Below are 22,683 nucleotides of genomic sequence, written 5' to 3'. Positions count from 1 at the left end.
TGACTCTGTCCATCATCAGCTGCAATTCTCCATGAAAGTTTTAAGTGAGTCAGTTGCCTTTCAAAAGGAAAAAAAGCACTTCTCACTGCTGGTATATGGTACAAGCAGATATTTAGCATCCAGCTAATCAAGTCAGCTTTAATTGTTGGTGACCCTGTAGATGAGAAATTCCAAGAGCCCTGGTGAACAACAAATCTGCTCAGGTCTTGTAGTGCATGCTTGAGCCAATCTATCCATAATGTAGTCTTCATTTTTTTATTGGTTTTCCATTTTATCAAGCCTTATTGTCTTTTCCAGTGAGCATGCCATCTCCAAATTATGATAGCCTCAGTTTAATCATTTTGGCTTCTAATGAGAATTCAGGCTTGATTTGTTCTCCAACCTGCTTATTTGTCTTTTTTAGTGGTCCATGATAACTGTACCAACTTTCCTCTAGCATCTCATGTTGAATGTATAGCATCTAATTGTGAGCCTTTTACTCATAAGTAAGTGTTCAGTGACCCAGTTTGGATCATACCCAGCATGCATAGGTAAGCTTCACCCACTGTCCATTTTTAAAACTGAATTCAGCCCACAAAGAGGAGGCATTAAGCCAAGGGCAAGGTGTACTGGACAAATAGGTGTGAACCACACTCAAGATTCTTGAAACAGCTAACTGACTTTTCCCTCCAATCAGTTCCAGTGGCAAGCCACAACTCACAATAATATGATCTATAGACAAAGGGAGGGGGGAACTCATGCTTTATTATTGCTGTACAGTGTTCAGATTATTATACTGGCACTGATTTCTGCAATTTCTTGCTTTTCAAAAAATCTAGCAATTCAAATCTGAACATTCAAAGACATACCCATGTTAGCCTGGATTAGTATGCAATGCAAAGGAATCTTGTAACACCTTTGAGAGAGAAAGAGGATGGTAACATGAGCTTTCATAGGTTTATGCTACCAACTTCTTTCTCCCAGTTAATCCCCAAAGTGCTACAAATCTGTGCATATTTTCTTGAAAGTAAGTTTCACTATTTTCAGTAACGCTTATTCCCAGGTAAGTGTGCCTAATGCACATTAGTAGATTGTACAGTGCCCTATATCTGTGCCAAGTCTGGATTAGCAGTTCTCCTTTTCTTCCTCCTTTTTTGCTGTTGTATTAGATCAATGTATGTCTATTCTCAAAGTGTGGCAGGTGCCCATTCTTTCCATTTCACAAAGCAAGTGAGTGCATGTATGCAGCAAGTAATAATAATAATAATAATAATAATAATAATAATAATAAGTTTTATTTATAAACCGCTTTTCTGCAGTGATCAAAGCGGTGTACAGATAGAAATTGCAATAACAAAATACAAAATACAGACTAAAAATTGCAATACATAAATAAAACTTCAATAAAAACATTAAAATTATACAAATTAAAACCATTACATCAAATCCAAGCTAGCTGAGTGCAGTTGATAATACAGTACATATAGGGGGGAGTCACATGATATCAAAGAGCATTTGGGATGGCTTGCCAAAACAAGAAGGTCTTAAGTCTCTTAAGTGACACACTCCAGGAAATCATGGCACTCCTGTGTATTATCAAGGCTCTGCAATATGACACTAGCAAAAAGGAGACATATGTTATTCAAAAGGCTGGAGGCCAAAACTCTGTTTATCATGGGAAAAGTCCCCCTCCCCCTATATCAATCATCACCCAGAGTGTTTAAATTAATATTAAAACCACTTGCCATGGGAAATTCTGAGAAATTCAAATAATAATTCTGTACTTTTACAATAAAAATACTTTACAACTGTTTAATAATATTTAACAAGGATTTAAAACTGTATGAAAAGTCCAGATTCTTAGTCCACAGAGTCAAATGGACAAAGGTTGACAGTTTTGCCTAGCAGCCGTGAAGCATAAAGAAGGATGGGAACTTGTGACAAAAACTCGACTATGGGTTTTTTGATAATGCCACAGAGCCACACAGTATCATCTTGCCACTACTTCTGTGAAGAAAATGATCTGAGAAACACTCCTTCAGCTATAGAGATCCCATGACAATCATATGTAAGAGTCTTAAAGCCTGTAAAAATCTCCTACAGTGTGGAACTGGCAATGTTTCAACTCTGCAAGTGGAGGAAGTTAACTGACTTGACTAAGATATCACCAGAAATTTGTGGCAGAGCAAGAAATTTTCTTTCTGTTTTCTAAGGAGTTTATCACATGGGAGGAATTTCTCTTAATTTCAAATGAAAAGAAAGTGGGACCAGAACGCATTCTCATGAATTCATTAGTTCAGCAAATTTACGTGAATTCGAATTGCATTCAAACTGACTCCGCATTGCCCGAAAATAGCTTGCCATTGCCCGAAATTGTGTGTGATCACCTCTCACGCAATAATGTGAAACCCCATGATTGCGTTCGGACTGACTTCCCATTGCCTGAAATTGTGTGTGGTAATTCAGAAACTGGAATAGTGCTTCAATCTATACAATAAAGCTTTGCCTTTGCTATTTGCTATGGAAAAATATCCTATATCACGCAATGTTAAACCCCATGATTATGTTTGGATTGCCATTGGATTATACTTCCAATTTCCCGTGACTGATCAACTCCTAAGTTTTGATATCCATTCAAACTGCTAGGTGTGTGTGCCTGACTCTTTGGAAGTCAAGGTCCTCCTAAGTATTGTATTAAATTGCTTGGAAGCTCAGCATGGAGAAAACTTACATTTGTAGTTGCATTGTGACAATCTTTTGTTGATAGTTTTGTCCTTCACAAGAACGAATGAGAAGGTCTTGAGTTTTGGGGGCCATGCTAGCTGAGGTTGATAGCACTATGTTTAACAAGGATTTAAAACTGTATGAAAAGTCCAGATTTCCAGTCCAACACATATGAAAAGCACTGAATTGGGAAAAGATGATATATTATAGGGATTTATAACTAGATTTTCTGATAAAATCATACACTATGTCTGAAGTAGCAAATTCTGGCTATAAGGTATACTAGTACTGTAGACTTATTAAATTGCTTGAATAATCATTCACTCTACCAAGGAAATTCTATGAATTTAAGATATCTAAAACAATACATTTTATAGATGTGATCTCAAGATGAACCGGGGCAAGTCAAAACATCTGCTGTCTGTGGTGAAAGGCAAAGTTAGCCCCACATGCATACAAAAAGTGATGGGAATGCCAGTTGAATTTTTCTTCAACACTGCTGGGTGATCATTGTCCTTTACTGCACCTGAGGGCAATAGCTTAGTAGCTTAGAGGTGAAGGGCAGGTCTTGAGGCATACCCATCTCTGTCCTCCATCTTCATTCATTTACTGCTCTTACAAGGTGAATGCTCACTGCCCACGCAAACAAATTCTGTGATGCAGCATACTATCAGTGTGAGCAAAGAGTGATGCATATAAATATTCAGTGCATTGAGTGTGGCTCTGCCTGTGTATATTTTGGGAAAAGGCAGACAATGTGGTGTGGCGTAGTGTTTTTAGCGGTGGACTATGACTCTGGAAACCAGGGTTTGAAACCCCACTTGGCCATGGAAACCCACTGCATGACTTTGGACAAGCCACACCCTCTCATCCTCAGAAGAAGGCAAAGGCATACCCCTCTGAACAAATCTTTCCAAGAAAAGCTGGTGATTGCCATAAATCGGAAACAACTTGAAGACACACAACAACAAGGAAGTGCCCAGTGAGAGCTGATAAGCTTATGAGCTGGCATAATTTCCAAAGGCAAAAGGTCAGTCATCCTTTGTGAGACTAAGAATGGGAAAGGCGCCATTGCTAGATAGACATAGGATGCAGAATTGTTGGAAAGATATCTTCTAGCATCACCAGTGGTCAGTTGTTATTCTTTTCCTTCATAGTAATTAACTTTCCTTCCTTCTTCCTTTGGCCATGCTGGCGGAGGTTATTTTATCAGTGATAAAATTGGTTACAAAAGAATGCTTATGAACTAATAGTGTTACAACTGTTTGTATTCAGATCACAATATTGATAGAATCACTAATTTAACTCTGGAATGTAAATTTACATTTTGAGGCAGATGTTTAATGGTAGTTGGTTTCTCTCGGAGCTTGCCAATTTCCCCCTCATATTTAATTCATAGTGTGTAGCAAATTTCTGCTACCTTTCTACTGAGTAGAAAAGGAGAATAGTCTTGATCTATATTTTTATGTATCTGACAAACATGCTAAAATGAAAACATCCACACAACAAAGGAAGTAGGGAAAATTAACTGAGGAGTGGGAGAGGATGTAGCAGCCAGCACCTTTGAGGTTAACTGATTTTTGTCAGCATAAGCTTTCATAGAGTCCAGTGCATTTCATTAGATGCAAAAAGAGGGAGATTACACCTGGCTTGGAGGAACCTAAGATTTGCCAAAGAACATAAAATTAAAGAAGCAAACCTAAAGAGGACATAGAATCTTAGAGTGGGAAGGGTCTGCAAAAGCCATGCAGTCCAACCTCCTGCAGTGGAAGAAAATAGTGGGCCCACTATATCCATGGGCTCTAGATTCACAGATTTAACCAATGGTGAGGTGAAAATGCAGAAATAGTTTAAAAACAACTAAACAACCAAACACAAAACTTGAGACCTAGTACAACCAGGCCATGAAGTGGTCCCAGGGCAGCAGCAGCAGTGGTGACAAGCCCCAGCATGCACATATTCTTCAAGTTCTCCTGTCTCTGGGGAGCCTGCCAGCTGCCTGCTTCTGCCTTTGGAATGAATAAGCAGAAACTCCTTTGAGGTGGTGGCTGCAGTGCTTTTGTTCTTTTGCTCCAAAGGCAAAAGCAGGCAGCTGGGGGGGGGGGGGGTCCCTGGAGGCAGGGGAGCCTGAAGAATGTGCATTTGATGGTCAGGGCTTGCCACTATCTCCACTGTTGCCTTATGCTATTTTATTAATAGGGACTTGATCATTTGCAGTTTTTGCTATCCACACAGGGATCTGGAACCAAATCCTCATGGATACCAAGGGCCCACTGTACACAAGTAAAGCACTCCTGAAGGATGGCCATCCAACCTCTGTTTAAAGACCCCCAAAATGAGAGTTCGCTTCTCCCTGAGATAATCTATTCTACCATCCCCCTGTTCTTACAATTAAAAAGTTCTTCTTAATGTTTAGGTGGAATCTCTTTTCTTGTAATTTGAATCCTTTGATTCATGTTGTAGTCTCTGGAGCAGCAGAAAACAGTCCTGCTCTAGCCTTTCAGATATTATCAGTCCACTTTTCTCCAACTTCCTAAGTCATTCCTCATAAGGCTTGGTTTCCAAACCATTGATCATCTCAGTTGTCTTCCTGTGGACATATTCCAGCTTGTTAATATTCTTCTTGAACTATGGTGCCCAGAAATGGACATAGTATTCTAGGTGAGGTCTGACCAGAACAGAATAGAGTGACACTACTTTCCTCAGTCTGTATACTGTATTCCTGTTGATGCAGCCCATAATTGTATTGGCTTTCTTGACTGCTGCATCACACTGTTGACTCATGCTTAGCTTGTGGTCCTCTTAAAACTGCTAGATCCTTTTAAACTGCAGCAAAAGGAAGAAGGAAATGGGACGGCCACTGCGTGGAAAAGATGGCAAAATAATAACAAGAGACAGAGAAAAGGCAGAATTACTCAACACCTTCTTTGCTTCAGTCTTCTCAGAAAAGGCAAAGGGTGCTCAACCTGAAGATAATGGAGCAGAGGACAGAATAGGGGAATTTCAGCACAAAATAAGTAAAGAGATAGTAGAGGAATACCTTGTTAATCTAAATGAATTTAAGTCTCCAGGACCAGATGAACTACATCCAAGGGTACTAAAAGAACTGGCAAATGTAATATCGGAGCCATTGGCAATCATATTTGAAAATTCCTGGAAAACAGGAGAGATCCCAGCAGACTGGCAGAGGGCAAACGTTGTCCCCATCTTCAAAAAGGGGAAAAAAAGAGGATCCCAACAATTATCGTCCAGCTAGTCTGACATCGATACCAGGAAAGATTCTGGAGCACATCATTAAACAGAGAGTCTGTGAACATCTAGAAGACAATGCCATAATCACAAAAAGTCAACATGGGTTTCAGAGAAACAAGTCATGCCAGGCAAATCTAATCTCTTTCTTTGATAAAATTACCAGCTTGGTAGATGAAGGGAATGCTGTGGATATAGTATATCTTGATTTCAGTAAGGCCTTTGACAAAGTTCCCCATGACATTCTTGCAAACAAGCTTGTAAAATGTGGGCTAGACAAAGGAACTGTTAAATGGATCTGTAATTGGTTGACCGGCCGAACCCAAAGGGTGCTCAACAATGGCTCCCTTTCATCCTGGAGAGAAGTGACCAGTGGGGTCCCACAGGGCTCTGTCCTGGGCCCAGTGCTATTCAACATCTTTATCAATGACCTGGATGACAGAATTGGGAGCATACTTATCAAATTTGCAGATGATACCAAATTAGGAGGAATAGCTAATACCCCAGAGGACAGGATCAAGATTCAAAATGACCTGAATAGACTAGAAAGCTGGGCCAAAGCTAACAAAATGAAATTCAACAGGGAGAAATGTAAGGTACTGCACTTAGGGCAGAAAAATAAAATGCACAGATATAGGATGGGGGACACCTGGCTTAAGGAGACAACATGTGAAAGGGATCTAGGAGTCCAAGTAGACCACAAGTTGAACATGAGTCAACAGTGCGATGTGGCAGCTAGAAAGGCCAATGCAATTTTAGGTTGCATCAATAAAAGTATAGTGTCTAGATCAAGAGAAGTAATAGTGCCACTTTATTCAGCTTTGGTCAGGCCCCACCTGGAATATTGTGTCCAGTTCTGGGCACCACAATTCAAAAAGGACATTGAGAAACGAGCGTGTCCAGAAGAGGGCGACTAAAATGGTGAAAGGTCTGGAAACCATGCCCTATGAGGAACGACTCAGGGAGCTGGGGATGTTTAGCCTGGAGAAAAGAAGGTTAAGAGGTGATATGATAGCCCTGTTTAAATATTTGAAAGGATGTCATATTGAGGAGGGAGCAAGCTTGTTTTCTGCTGCTCCAGAGAACAGGACCTGGAACAATGGATGCAAACTACAGGAAAAGAGATTCCACCTCAACATTAGGAGGAACTTCCTGACAGTAGGGGCTGTTCGACAGTGGAACACACTCCCTCGGAGTGTAGTGGAGTCTCCTTCCTTGGAGGTCTTTAAGCAGAGGCTAGATGGCCATCTGTCGGGAATGCTTTCATTTGGATTTCCTGCATGGCAGGGGGTCAGACTGGATGGCCCGTGCGGTCTCTTCCAACTCTATGATTCTATATGTACTGCTTTCAGGCCAGGTGTCATCCATTCTGTAGTTGTACATTTCACTTTTTTTGTCTATATGTAGTACCTTATGTTTGCCGTTGCTGTGTGCCTTCAGCTCATTTCCAACTTATGGCAACCTTATAGTGACTCTATCATGGGGTTTTCTGGGGCTGGGAGTGTGTGACTCATCCAGAGTCACCCAATGGGTTTCCATGATTGAGCCGGGGATCAAACCCTGATAGCAATAGTCATAGTCCAATACTCAAACCACTGCATCACACTGGCTCTCTAATGTCTATCTCTGTTGAAGTTCATTCTATTAATTCTGGCCCTGCTGTCCTATTGGTCAAAGTGATTTTGAATTCTAATCCTTTCCTCTGGTGTATTTGCTAATCCCCCCCCCTCCCAATTTGGTGTCATCTGCAAATTTGATAAGTTTACCTGTTATTCCATCATCTAAGTCATTTATCAAAATGTTGAACAATACTGGGCTCAGGAGAGATCTCTGAGGCAACCCACTACAGTAGTTACTTCTCTCCAGGATGAAGAACAACCTATGATGAGTGCTATCTCATTTCAGTTGACCAACCAATTATTAATACACCGAGCAGTAGCACTGTCTAGCACCTATATTTCATCAGCTTGCCAGCAATAATATCACGAAGAACCTTGTAAACAGCCATACTGAAATTAAGATATGCTACATCCACAGCATCCCCTTGTCTACTAGGCTTGTAACAAAAGAGAGACAAGATGGGTTTTTGAGGACAATTGACTGTGTGGGCAAATGTTGCTTGTTTAATGTGTGGTGGTAGAAAATGGAATGGATAATCCTGGAGAACATGTGTGACTGTAATACAGAACAGAATTATTTGAAACAGCAACACTTTGTTGCAGATCCTACTTCTGCTTTGCTCTGCAAATACTGGTTACTGAAAGCTATCTTCCAGAGATAGCCAGTCTTTTAACCTTATGGAGCCTATACATTTAAATGTTAAAGAGAGGAGGGATGTCTGGCAGGTTTGTGGCTTTTCCATTTCTTTTCAATATAGAGACCTGGCAATCTGCACCTGCCAACATTCCCTCATCTATACAATTGTTAAAGCAGAGACATACTAATGTTGAAATATTAACCATCCTTGCTTTAATTAAGGATTCTGTTCCTATTCAAAAATGGTTTTATAGCTCTCTGAGCAAAGCACATATTTAAGGGAGCCAGCTGCCTCATATCCTCAACTAGTGATGTCAATCCTCCCTGTTTTGCTGTATTATTAAATTCAGAAATAGAAACATTCTCAATGAAATCCATATTAGGACCCATGGAGCAAGTTTCCTCTGGTCATCCAAGGGGCAAACTTAATTTTTCTAAAATTATTTTGTTCATTAAGGGCAAATTTAAGGATAGTCATTCATGATGGAACAAATAGTTCTATCGTTTTAATCTCTGTCATAAAACCAATTTCAGGTGAGAGTAATGCCTGTCTCTGTTCTTCACAAATAATTCACTGTTGATGTGGGCATGAATCATAGGTGCCATAAAAGGGTATTTTGGACTACTATAGACTAATCCACTCATTTGAATCGTATTATTTTTATCCCATATGAAAGTAGTGCTTCTATATTTGCCGGATGGATTTTAATGGTTGGGGCCTCTGGAATATTTGGACTGTAGTCACAGAAGTCCAAAGTTTTAGAAATGATTTATTTTTACGAAGAGCAATTTCACAAAATAATTACTGGGTGTTTCTTGGGGTAAACTACAAAGAGGAGAACTATTTTCTGAGAGGCATGGGCAAGTGTCAGAAAACTGTAGCCCCAAAGTGGACAACTTGTGGCCCTCCAGACCTTACTGGACTGCATGATCTTTCATTGTAGGCTATGCTGCATAAGGCTGATGGGGGCTGCAGTCTGAGAATTTCTGAAGGGCTCTAAATTGCTGAAACATACTGTGTTGCTCCTGTACTTGGATGGGAATATCAAGGGGAGAATTCTCGATAGTATAATTAAACTAACAATGATGAAACTTTAAAACTTTTCATAGGAAACACATAACATAAAAAAGGAAGGTCACATACCAATATGGATTTGTGGTGTTCCTAGAAACTGTGGTAGCACTCTGAGAAGAATACAAAATGAAGATTATTAAAAATGCAAGTACTAGTGTGGAGCGTGTGAAGTGTTAGTGTGGTATAACAATTTGAGTGTTAGACTAGGACTTGGGGAGACAGATTTGAATCACTGTGCAGCCTTGGAGACCCACTATGAATAACCTTGGATAGGTTTCTGAGCCTTAGAAGAAGACAACGGCAAACCTCATCTGAATAAGACTTGCCAAGACAACTATATCAGAGCGTTGCCATAAATTAGAGTTGATTTGAAGGCACATAACATCAATAACGAGTCAGTGATGACAAAAATGGAAGAAGCCTTCTCAGGGAATGAAGAAGAGAAAAGAGGTGGCTGAATTTTGCATACTTGATACAGGCTTTGTTTTTTTCCCCATGCCTGCTTAGATCACCCAGTGATTGAAAATGGACAAGTTGAATGCCCACAGGGTTATAAGAGGTTGAATCGGAGCCACTGCCAAGGTAGGTATGAGACTGTTTCTTGTCCCTTTCATCAACTGTGCAAGTTTGTATTTATTTTTATTAAATCAAGCATTGTTGCTTAATCTGTATTTTATTTGCAAAACTAAACAAACTCAAACTTGTGTCTACTCCCAGCAAAATATTTAGTTACATCAATGTGTCTTCTAACTGATATTTCACACCTGTGAATCTTGATACATTTCGGTTATTACCAGTATCTGTTGCCAGTGGATGAAAGTTTAACCTTAGTCCAGTGATAAAGTAAATCCTGATACATAACAAATACAGATTCTTCCAGCCTGTAAATTGAGAAATGTATAATGATTTACTTCTTTGCCTTTGGTGAAGTTGTAATTAATAATTTAATTGCCGGGTGTGATTTAGGTTTTTTGGTAGGTGTTTTGAACAAGGATTATATTTTCTGTACCCTAAAGCAACCTTAACTGTAGCAAACTTGTGTGCACATGCATGTCTGTGTAAGAAGTGTTGAGAGGAAAGTTTGAAAGGGAACAGGTGTGGAGAAGTCTCACTTACTACTCTATTGTTCCATGTATATCCTGCTGCACGCTTTAAAAAGCCTCAGGGCAGCTGAAACAACAATTTAAACCAACAGTACAATCTCATTAGTATTATAAAATTAGTTACCAATAAATAGGACAGACAACAATTATGCAATGATTAAACCAATTTAGAAAGCAAGTAGAGAAGACTCTAGAGTAGTGGTTAGACTCTAGAGTAATAGTTAGAGAATTGGATTGGGACTTAAGTGATCCAGGCTCTGCCCTACAGTATGCCATGAAACTACCCAGGTAACCTTGGCCCAGATTTTTTTTTTGAAGCTGACCTTCCTTATGAAGTGGTGGGGAGAAGGAGAGTCATTTGGGCAGGCTAGAGGTCATTGAGGGAAAAGTTTAACATAAAATAACTTGAAAAAGATAAAACAGTGTAGAATTCAAAGATATAGCTGTGTTAGTCTGTAAAATCAGTATGTAGAGAGATCTTGTACCACCTTTAAGAGTAACTGAAAGAAAAAAGTTGGCAGCATAGATTTTTGTAGACTAAAGTCTACTTTCTCCAATGCATATGGTGGAGTGGAAGCCAGGGGCAGACATATATATGCCATTGGTGTGTGAGAATGACATAGAATGGGCTTGGCACTTCATTTCCATACACAAAGGATTTTGAATTTGAATTCAATAAAAATTATTAATTATTATATGCCAATGGTATAGTCTGTCCCTAGCTTCCACTCCACTATATGCATTGGAGAAAGTAGACTTTAGTCTATGAAAGCTCAAGCTGCCAGCTTCTTTCTTTCAGTTAGTCTCAAAGGTGCTACATAATACAGTGTAGTATATGAAGAGTTAAATACACTGTGTGTCCTTATTAATGTGGATCAATTGAAATGAATAGGTTGCTGCTAATTAGTTCAATATGACAGAAATTGTTTCTGAAAGGAAAGGTGTCAAGAGACCATCCATCACCCTGAGGAGGTACTACTGAGCTTTATAATTTGCAGAGCACTGGATATCTGCAGTAAAAAAATTATCATCTCATTATATGTTAGTATGACTAACTAAGGCCCATTACAGATGGGCCTTTTAGCACGTAAGGAATACATGCTAAGGTTGTCTTGAGGTATTGCTTACAGACGCCCTGCAACCCTAGCACGTATTCCGTACATCAAAATGGTGGCGCCCTGTACAGATGGGCACCACCATTTTGACGTCATGGCCACGCCGCATCCAAACAGTGTGGTGCGGGTGTGACAGGTTCGCTTTGCGTCAGGCCGCTTGTGGTGGCCTAACAGCAGTGCTAGAAGGAGCTCCGAAACAGAGCTCCATCTGGAGGGCGTCTCGTTCCCACAGCCACAAAATAGCTGTGGGTACAGTGCCAGGGAGAAAGGGGCCAAGTGGCCCCTTTTTCCTCTGGCTGTGGCTCCCGTGGTGTCCTGGGGCATGAAGCCCCAAGGACACCCCTTTTTGGGACCAGGGAGAAGTGGCTGTGGCTGCCCTGGCCCCAATCTGTGCCTGAATGGAGTGGCTGCAGGTCGCCCCAAATAATAATAATAATAATAATAATAATAATTTGTTTTATTTATATACCGCTATTCCAAAGATCATAGCGGTGAACAGCAAGTAAGCTAATTAGCAAGTAAGCTAATTTGCCCCCAACAATCTGGGTACTCATTTTAGCGACCTCGGAAGGATGCAAGCCTGAGTCGAGCTTGGGCCCTTTTGCTGGTCTTGAACTCGCAACCTTGTGGTTTTGAGTGAATGGCTGCAGTATAGGCATTTAACCACTGCACCACCAGGGCTGCACCTAAATCGGTAACTTAGGTTTTCATTGATCGAACTCTGAATGAGAATTGTTCAGTTCTCCAGGTGTTGTTGAATTGCAACTCCTAGCATTCTTCACCATTGGCTGGGGCTATTGTAATTAGCAGCCCAAGAACACCTTTCAGCCTGTACAATTCCACAGAACAGTAAGGCTTAACCAACCTCCTAAAAATCAAGACTTAGTGAACTACTGGGATGGACTGCAGTAGAGTGCTATCAAACAGAGTCCCCAGCCACCATATCCTGGCCCTGATGTCCATCCGTCTTAACAAAAAAGATTGCTATTGCTTGAAGCTCTGATGACTTAAGTAACCAGGGGGCTTTGTAACATTTTGTAACATTTTATGTTGATTCCATACAATGATACAAGTTCAAGTGCTTGAATATGCTCTGTCATGAGATGTTGTCCAACAGCTATAAGTTTGGACCTATATGGGGTCATCCACACATTCTACTGTGTTTTTTGGGCATGCACTGAGCATAGAAGAGAAATACCTTGGAAAAGCAATCATGTAACCATAAACAGCAATCCCAGAGGAGAGGAGTATATGGCATGCTTAAGAGGCACATAGTTTTTCAAAATAACAGAAAAGAAGCATGTGCCGAAGGTGCCTTCCTTGCCTTCACAGTTCCCATCTGCTCAAATGTAGCCTTCTTGTTCTGTGATTCCCACTCACCCCCAGAACAAACTGTGAGATTCTGCTTGGAAGATGTAATGTGAAGTCATGGCCTGGAAGTCCAGTGATGGATGGTCCCTTGACACCTTTCCTTCAAAATGGAATTTCTGTCATATTGAGCTGATTAGCAACTTACCACAATATCAGGGGGCTCAGCCTTTCTGGCTGACACAGCCCATTTGTAAACTCTGAGTATCTGTCTTTACCATTCTACACACCTCCTTTGCATTTCTCTAACAGCCATCGCTGCACACATTCTGTTTGATAAGCCTTGTTGTAGAATTCCTTCACAGTACTGCCGAGGGGGTGATTAGCAATGGTGTAATTCTCATTCTTGCACACAGTTCTCTGTAAGTCTCCCAATATAGCCAAGAGCAAGTATAAGAGTTTTGTAGGCTTCTAGGGCCCTTTTGCACTACATTATTATATCACTATGATTTGGTTTTAACTGTCATGGCTGCATACTGAGGAATCCTACGGTTTTTCATTTGGTTGGATGTGCATCCTAAATACTCCTGCCTAAACTGGAAATCTCAAGATTCCATAGGATGGAACCATGGCAGTTAAAGTAGAAAAACAGCAATCGTAAAGTGTGAAAGGGCCCATACTGAGTGGTCAGTTACTGAAAAAACGGTGGAGATAAGAACGTGTTAACAGGCTGCAAAGCACTCTTAGATGGTTTCTTAGGCGGGATACAGACCGCCCCTTTGGGACGGCCTGCACCCGCCCCTTTCCCCGCTGGATCGGGGCCTGAGCTGCCACAGCAGCAGCCCTGGAGGGCCCAATCCGCCGCTTTTCCAGGCATCGGGGAAGCGGCAAAATGCTGCTTCCCCCCAGCCTGAAAAGGGGTGTCCTTGGGGCTTCATGCCCCAGGACACCCCGACAGTGGCGTGGGGAGAGAGAAAGGGGCCGCTTGGCCTCTTTCTCTTCAGTATTGCTGGCGTGGTGCGAAAGGAGCTCCATTTTGGAGTTCCTTTCGGCACCGCTGAAAGGGTGCTACAAGTGCCCTTCAGCGGCACCAGTATGCAACGGCCGCACCGTGCCGTTTGGACATGACACAGCCATTACGTCAAAATGGTGGGACTCATGTAGACAGGGCACCGGCATTTTGACGTCCTCAGTACGTGCTAGGGTTAGGGAGCATCTGAAAAGGGCCTTAGTTATGTTTTATGATTACAGTGGTCCCTCCACATTCGCCGGGGGTTAGAGGCACAGGTTCCTCATGAAAGTGGAAAAACCACAAATAACAAAACACTGGGGTTTTTTTTAACTTGAGAGAACACCTCTCTAGCAATCTCTAGGTCCTCCAGTGCAGATCTGTGGTCAACATCTGCTGGAAGTTGGCCATAGAATTGCAGTGGAAGACCTACAAATGTCTAGAGAACTGTTTTTTCTATGAACCTCTAGTTCCTCCGGTGTGACTTCCAGTGGATGCTGACCAGTCAAGCTGGAAGACCTAGAGATCCTAGAGAGAACATATTAATCAAATACATGAACAATCAAATCCACAAAAGTGAAAGCTGCAAATGTGGAGGGATGACTGTAGATATGTTCTCCTTCACCCTCACAATCTTTTTTTCCATTTGTGTTTTGTTTCTTACATTGTGAGCCTGCAGGCAGAGACTTATTATATCTCTGTGCATGCTACTCAGAGAGACATTTAGACTGAAGAGCAAGGTTAAAATGCTTTAAATAAACAAATGTTTCCAAAATCTGTTTGCTGAAGTAACATGAAATTGTGGGACGATTGGCACATTTCTAGAATCAAACTGTAGTGAGTTTGAAGCCTTTCTGTGCTTGCTGATTTTTTCATACAAGTGACACTTTCCCATTGTTCCCCAGCCAGGTTGGGAATAAATTTGCAGAAACACATTTGTTTTTGTGACCTTTACTGAAATGTGGGCAAGGCCTTTGGCTTCAGTCTCAATTTGGATGCCAAAAATATACAGCTGTCCCCAGATAGAATTGTTGTCATTGGCCCAGTTATGACTAAAAAGCATATTCAGGTGGTAGCTCCTGACACTCCCGGTGGAGCGCATAACCAGAAGCATGGGAAGTCTTTTGGAGAGAGGCTGGCAGGCCTGCAGCTACTAGAGTAGGATTGCTTGTGAACAGGAAGTAGCAGGAGCAGCCAAACAGCTAAAATCCTCTCAATTTACATGGGATATAGTGTGGAAATCCTACCCCAGTATGAATCCAAGAGCAATAAATTTGCAACTGTCAAAGTCAAAGAATTGAGAGGGAACACAAGGGTCATCCAATCCAATCTCCTGCCATTCAGGAATATACAGTCAGAGCAGTCCAGACAGGTGGCCATCCAGTCTCTGTTTAAAAACTTCCAGAGAAGGAGACTCCACCACTCTCTGAGGCAGCATATTCCACTGTTGGACAGCTCTTCCCAAGGTTTAGTGGAATCTCTTTTCCTGTGGTTTGAATCCATTGCTTCTTGTCCTAGTCTCTGGAGCAGCAGAAAACAGACTTGCTCCATTTGCAATATGACATCCCTTCAAATGTTTAAACATGATTGTCATGTCAGTACTTAACCTACTCTTCTCCAGGTTAAACATACCCAACTCCCTAAGCTGCTTCTCATAGGGCATGGTTTCCAGAACTTTCTCCATTTTGGTCACTCTCCTCTGGACATGTTCCAGCTTGTCAATATCCTTCTTGAATTGTGGTGTCCAGAACAGAACACATTATTCCAGGCCTGGCAGAATAGGCTGGCACTATTGTTTCTCTTGATCTTCTAGACACTACATTCTTATTCATGCAGCCCAGAATTACATTTCAATGGCATCTCCCAGATGGTGGGCACTGATCAGAACTCTGCTGCCAGACAACACTAGAAAGGACTGTGAAAGTTCACCCACAAAGGAAGTGGTATATGTACCATTTATATGTAAATATGAATAGAGACTGCAGAATTTTTTTTTTAATCTGAACTGTAACACTGCCTTTAATTAGCCCTGCCCTCCAGATAGTCTACTGCTCCGAGGAACTCCTTGCTACGTTTGTATTCAGATCTCTTTCTGGCAATAGTGGAATGTTTATTTCACTGACTAGGGTTTGTCCAGAACCTGAATCTGAAGGCCTTCCCAAGGTATTCAGAGCCATTTGGCGGAGAGAGCACTGGAATGAGACCACACAGGATGTCTCAGATCCTCCCAAGCAGGGTGGGGGAAAATAAGAGTGAATGGGATGGTTAAACTGATTTTTCAAGGTCTTTAGCTCTACATCTATTGCCAAGCTGAACAAGAGCCAATAAATGAATGGTTAACCAAGTATTTTCTTCCGTGCTTTTGCTAACACAAACATAGAAAGCTGTCAATCCTGCTTTAGTATTGGCTACACAATGGTATTGGCTACACGGTGACTAGCAGTGTTTCGCCAGGTTTTCAACAGAAATCTTTTCTAGCTCCATCTGGAGTGCCAAGGATTGAACATCGACACATGGCATGCAAAGCATGTGCTGTACCATTGAACTATGATCCCAACTCCCTGTACTGAGGAGCAAATATCAGGCTTCCTCTTCCTGGTATTAAATTCAAACTATAAGAGAGGCAATGGGGTGTAGTGTTTTGAGCATTGGACTACAACTCTGGAAACCAGAGTTTGATTCTCAGTTTGGCCATGTAAACCCATTGGGTGACCTTGGGCAAGTCACATTCTCTCAGCCTATCATCTTGCCAAGAAAACCCCATGATAGGTCCCTCTTAGAGTTGCCATAAATTGAAAATGACATGAAGGCACACAAGAACAACAACATAAGAGTTGAGAGTTCCAGATCATATTGCAAGGTTCTTATTTGTAATCATTATTGCAAATAATGAGGCAAAAAAGAAGGTTAACATTCACTGGGATAATCTCAGTTAATTGTATGGAATCTGCATTATTTGTATGGAATCAGTTAATTGTATAGAATCTGTTTTGTTTTATAACCCATAGAACAATATTATATAGTACTGCAAATGAGAGTCAACTCACTTTGGATGCAAAACATTCACTGTCAAAAAATGATAGTCAAAAGGTGTTTAAAACATTTTTAAGTACTGTAGTAGGGATTTGAATAGCACAAAAAGCCAACCTATCAATTCCACCAAGTTTTATGACCATTGATCTGCTATTAGAACCATGGTAGGTGGCATAGTGTAGTGGTTTGCGTGTTGGTCTATGACTCTGGAGACCAGGGTGTGAATCCCTGCTAAGCCATAGAAACCCACTAAATGATGTTAGGCAACTCACATACTCTCAGCCTCAAAGCAAGGCAAAGGCAACCCCTCTCTGGACAAATCTTGGTGAGAAAACCCCATGATAGGTTAACCTTAGAGTCACCATAAATTGGAAACAACTTGAAGACACACAGTATTAGAACCATATCCAACTTAGAATCATAGAGTCATAGAGTTGGAAGAGACCACAAGGGCCATCCAGTCCAAGCCCCTGTCATGCAAGAACACACAATCAAAGCATCCCTGACAGATGGCCATTCAGCCTCTGTTTAAAGACCTCCAAAGAAGGAGATTCTATTAAACTCTGAGGGAGTGTGTTCCACTGTTGAACAGCTCTTACTGTCAGGAAGTTCCTCCTAATGTTGAGGTGGAATCTTTTTTCCTGCAGCTGCTTCTGTGTCCTATTCTCTGAGCAGCAGAAAACAAACTTGCTCCATCCTCATTGTGACACCTTTTCAAATATTTAAACAGGACTATGCTATCACCTCTTAACTTTCTCTTGTCCAGGTTAAACATACTCAAATCCCCAGGCCTCTCCTCATAAGGCATGGTTTCCACACTCTTCACCATTTTGGTCACCCTCCTCTGGACATGCTCCAGTTTCTCAACATCCTTTTTGAATTGTGATGCCCAGAAATCTTGAATATTTCATCTTGTTATACAACAGAACACCAGAATAAGAGAATATGAGAATAATTTGCATGTCCTATGTGTGTCATTCTTGCTGGCTGTATCATGGTAACAACAGTTCCCAAATTTTTGGAAAACTGGGTTTCTTGGAAATATGAGGGGACTCTTCTTCCCCTTTGTTTGGTATCCTGGAAGCATTTTGTATGACACAGCTAGACTCCAGGTAAGTTTTTTTCACCCTTTGTATTGGTGACTGAATTGGATGATGGAGCCAGAAGAAATGTTTACCTTTCACCTCCTGCTGTGCGGTTGATCATAATTCTTCACAGGCAGCTGTCTCTATTGCTAGCTTCACAGTCATTAACAAATGTAACCTGACCCTTTCAAGTCTCTGGGGGTCAGAGGCCAGTGGGATCATTGTCTTCACTGTACAGCTGGAATGGCAAGTGGAAATAACTTACTATAGGTCATTTGGTGAGTTAGTGCAGAGCAGTTTAGCATCTTCTTTCTCCTTTGACAGATCCTTCCAATCTAGTCCTCCTCTACAATCTACATTTCCAAGTAACTGTCATGCAAATTGCAGGAAGATGTTTCCTCCTTTGTAGTTCTTATAGATTATGTGCAGACAGTGCCCCCACCTGCTCATGTAAAGGAATGATCACTCCTTATCATTTCCAACCAAGAGTGTTGTTCGAAGTGTAATTTAGAGCAATGCTTCTCAGGTCATCTGATGTGTGGGACCAACCCCCCCCCCCCCCTGCCCCCCGGGGATAATTGACTTTTTCTTTCCAGGAAACTCTCCAACAGTGGTGCAGAAATCAGTTACCACTTGGATTAGCTATCACTTAGACAGTATCTTCACACATGAGATTTAAGGCATAAATCTAATTATTGATCTCAATGAGAGGAGATCTGCTCACTCAATGGAATTTTTCATTCAGCAGTTGGATTTAGGTCCAAATCTCCTTTGAGTGTCTCTGTTAGAAAAAAAAACTCTTTGGGATGGTTGATGTCTCGTTCTGCCGATGGTTCTGAACTGGTACCAACTGGAACAGATGCAGTCTTCTTAGCTACTCAGGAACAAAGTAACTTCAACACAGATTTTCACTCAAATGAGGGTTTATTGACTTTGTTGCTATTTACACTTTACAGCAGGCTACTATACATCTATACTCTTTCAGAGTCCATGCTAGAAGCTCGAATGTGACATCAGTCTTTGTTCTCTCAAAAGATCAACCTTCCCACCAAGTGGACACACCTCTTTCCCATGAAGTCACCATGCTACACAAGAGCATAACAATAATACATTTGTTTATATTATGTCTCAGCACATGTCCTTGAAGACTTGTTCTTCCAGGCCTAGACTTTCTGGCCTTCAACAGGAACCATTTTAAACCTTAGTTAACCATTGACACATCTGAACATTTTCAGTACAATTTAGAAATATATTTTAACCGTTTCCACCATTTATGTTAATGTCTGATCATCTGATTGCTATTCATGCAGAAGAGATGACTGGTAACTATAAAAACAAATAAGTGGTGAGAAATCTAGTGGGACCTTTAAGAGTAACATAAAGGCATTGTCTTCTGTGGATATCAGCCCATTTCCTCAGAATTCCACAAAAGTTCACAAAAGCTTATGTTAAAAGGAAACAATCTTAAACGTGCTGCTGGATTCCTTCCTCCCTCCCTGCCAAAGAGCTAAAGCCAAAGCTAGTTTAAGTGTCACTTTTAAATGTGTTTTGGACACACTACCTATCTTATGTAACCTACACAGACAGCCATGATCAGTGACATTACAAATGCCTCTCTTCCTCTCATTTTATCTTCTGTATGATCAGATGTTGACACACACATCTGAGAGTGCAAAGACAGGTTGAACCTCGTAGCAAAACATTCTTGAAGGTCCTGGGAAACACATGACCCTGGTGTGGCATATGATAGGATGGAGGACCTGGGCCCTCCCACTGTTGATGAGCTTACCTTACTATTGGGCAGGTAGAAAGGGCTCATGGAAAATGAAGGCCCACAGATTTCCCAGCCCTGGCATTTAGTTTAAAACTATTTGTCAAATAGTTCTAAGTTGGCAATTCATGCTGCACCCTTGGCAACAGAAGACTTTGAAGGGAAGTGTAAGAATAAGGGCATGTATGCTCTCTTAAGCAACAAATACAATACTAATTTATTTCCTTTTAAAAATCCACCAAACAGTGATACCTTTATTGGCCAACCGAAATGCCCAATATACTTGTTGCAAGCTTTCAAAGCTCCCTGGCTTCTTCATCAAGCAAGATGTTGCATACCAAACAGGAGAAAAAATAGAGATGTTACTAAGAAGATACTCGTATTTTGTTGTTTCTGTCCTTAGTTAAAATGGTATGGGGAGGGTATCTTTAGCAGGCAGGCCCCTCCCCTTGTGACCATGCGGCAATTGGGCAAATTCCATGAAATTAAAGGCCATTCAACAAGGATTGCAAAAGGGGAGGAACCTGAATCTCCAAGGCCCCAGACTAACACTCCAAACATTACACTACATTTGATCTCAGAACTTTATAGTGCAAGGTAAAACTAGATTTTGGTACATAAATTTTGGGGCCTCATATGTACATGATGCCATGCACCAGGCAGTAGAATATTTAATTAATAATAATAATAATTTGTTTTATTGATATACCGCTATTCCAAAGATCATAGCGGTGAACAGCAAGTAAGCTAATTAGCAAGTAAGCTAATTTGCCCCCAACAGTCTGGGTACTCATTTTAATGACCTTGGAAGGATGCAAGCCTAAGTCGAGCTTGGGCCCTTTTGCTGGTCTTGAACTCGCAACCTTGTGGTTTTGAGTGAATGGCTGCAGTACAGGCATTTAACCACTGCACCACCAGGGCTCCTTGATATCCATTGCCAGGCACAAACTTTTGGAGACATGATTCTTAGGTTGGTATTTCAAATTGTTTTCCCTGGAAGAAGGGCATACAAATATTTTCAGACTGAAACACATTGGGCTATGTTGAGAAAGAAACCTCTTGAGACTACTTCTCTTTTTCCCCACTGGATTATGAGATGTTTCAAGCCTCTTTTGTTTTTGAATACTTATTACAGTGTGCATGAAAGGTACCAGACATGCACAGTGGCATGATTTACATGTAATTAATTAGTTTTTCTAACACTAGATTACATCTTATTGTTAGTTTCAACTACAGCAAGATCCAGTGAAGCAACTGCTGAATAGAAAATCAACAATTGCTTAAATCTCATTGGTTCAATGGATCCACTCTTGTTAGGAGTAGCAAATGGTTGTAAATTTAACTCTAAACTGACTTAGGCTGCAATCACACTTCAGAAATAAGAGAAGGTTAAATGTTTCTACAAAGCCACAGTTCCCAGAATTCTGTAGCATTGAACCATGGCAGTTAAAGTAGTGTCAAACTCGATTAATTCTGCAGTGTGGATGTAACCCCTGTTACACAAAAACCATATGGTACATGTTGGCCAGGATTTGTGGCTAGGAGTCAAACTGGCCAAGGATCCTTAATTTGGAACATTTAAAATTTCTTTATTTTTGGAAAGCATCTAAAATCTCCTGGCAGATGATTACATCCACCTGGTTCTCAGTTAGAAAAGCTAGATCCTTTCCTATATCCCTTAGTTGCAACAATAGGTTCTATGAGATAGCAAAGGCAGAAAGAGTTAGCTGTTAAAATCTCAAAGGTGTGACAAGGAAAAAAAGCATACACTCTCAGCGACTCTCTCACAAGTGTTATCCCCTTGTAGTGGCCAGAATTTTAGATTAGGACCCAGGCTTAAATCTCCACTCAGCCACAAAATTCACTGGATGACTGAACCATCTACCATTTCTCATTCTAACATAACTCAAAGAAAGAGGAAAACACATGTATGCTGCCTTGAACTGCCTGGAGAAAATGCGCAATATAAGTATAAAAATGCCTGATTTAGGTCATGACCATACCTATCACAGAAGTAGGCAATGCAGTGCCCTTCAGATATTCTGGAATACAGCTCCCAAATAATAATAATAATAATAATAATAATAATAATAATAATAATATATATCCCACCTCTTCCGTTTGAGGATCGAGGCGGGTAACAACAGAGTTTATGATACACAATATAAAAACAATAAAACTCATAAAAACTTGACCTAACCCTCCCTCCCAAACTATAAAATTAACATAAAACATGATTAAAATATATAACAATGCAATATCATCTATACAATATTTTCTATGCTGGCTGGCGTTCATAGGAAGTGGAGTCCAAAATATTTATAATGCTCCTGGTTGCTCACTCCTGTCATATCAGGGGACCTTACAGAAAATGCAAGGTATAAAGCACACCCTCCAAATGCCCACATTTGCGGAGACAGTCTTGCTTAATTCTTTGTTCTTCTACTTTTTCAGATGTTTTAAAAATGTCCTGATTTCTCTGTCCTCCTCTCACTTTCACCCTTTGTGCTTGGCTTGCTTCAGTTGCTGCATACTGAATTCAAAGTGCAAAAGTAATTTGCACTCAATTAACTCAGAAATAATAGAGGAGTAGCTGGAATCTTGCCCTTTCCTGTAGACTTGGAAAAGCACGCTGCTGCAATCACTCCAGCTTGTGTATTCATAATGTTAATTGGTGTTAATTATTATAATTATTAATTAATTAATGTGTCTTTAATAATGTTTGTCATCTTCACCATACTTGCATGTTGCTTGGTCACATGTGCCGTAGTTTTCATCTGTAAAATGTTAGGGGGTATGTATAAAGAATGTGGCTTCTGTAGTGTAGGCTTATTTTATAAAAATTGAGAAATGTGGCATGGGGTGGAAAAGAGACAGGAAGAGGGAGCAGATGTATACAGCTGGAATAGTAAACCTGCTATGGATGCACAGCTCTGCATAAGATATAGACTCTGAAAGTTATTTAAGGGCAAGATG

The 22,683-nt window shown here is 40.8% G+C and overlaps 1 protein-coding gene across 1 annotated transcript in view; it reads left to right on the top strand.

The window, feature by feature from the left end:
• Positions 1-22,683, top strand: part of LTBP2 (latent transforming growth factor beta binding protein 2) — a 229,350-nt gene that overhangs the window by 137,048 nt on the left and 69,619 nt on the right. The window contains exon 11 of the mRNA XM_042444931.1: positions 9,791-9,865. Within this exon, the coding sequence (XP_042300865.1) occupies positions 9,791-9,865 (75 nt within the window). The remainder of the gene's footprint in view (positions 1-9,790; positions 9,866-22,683) is intronic.

This window comes from Sceloporus undulatus, chromosome 1 (genome assembly GCF_019175285.1).
Source record: "Sceloporus undulatus isolate JIND9_A2432 ecotype Alabama chromosome 1, SceUnd_v1.1, whole genome shotgun sequence".
NCBI classification, from domain to species: Eukaryota; Metazoa; Chordata; class Lepidosauria; order Squamata; family Phrynosomatidae; genus Sceloporus; species Sceloporus undulatus.
This window is presented reverse-complemented; position numbering and strand designations above follow the sequence as displayed.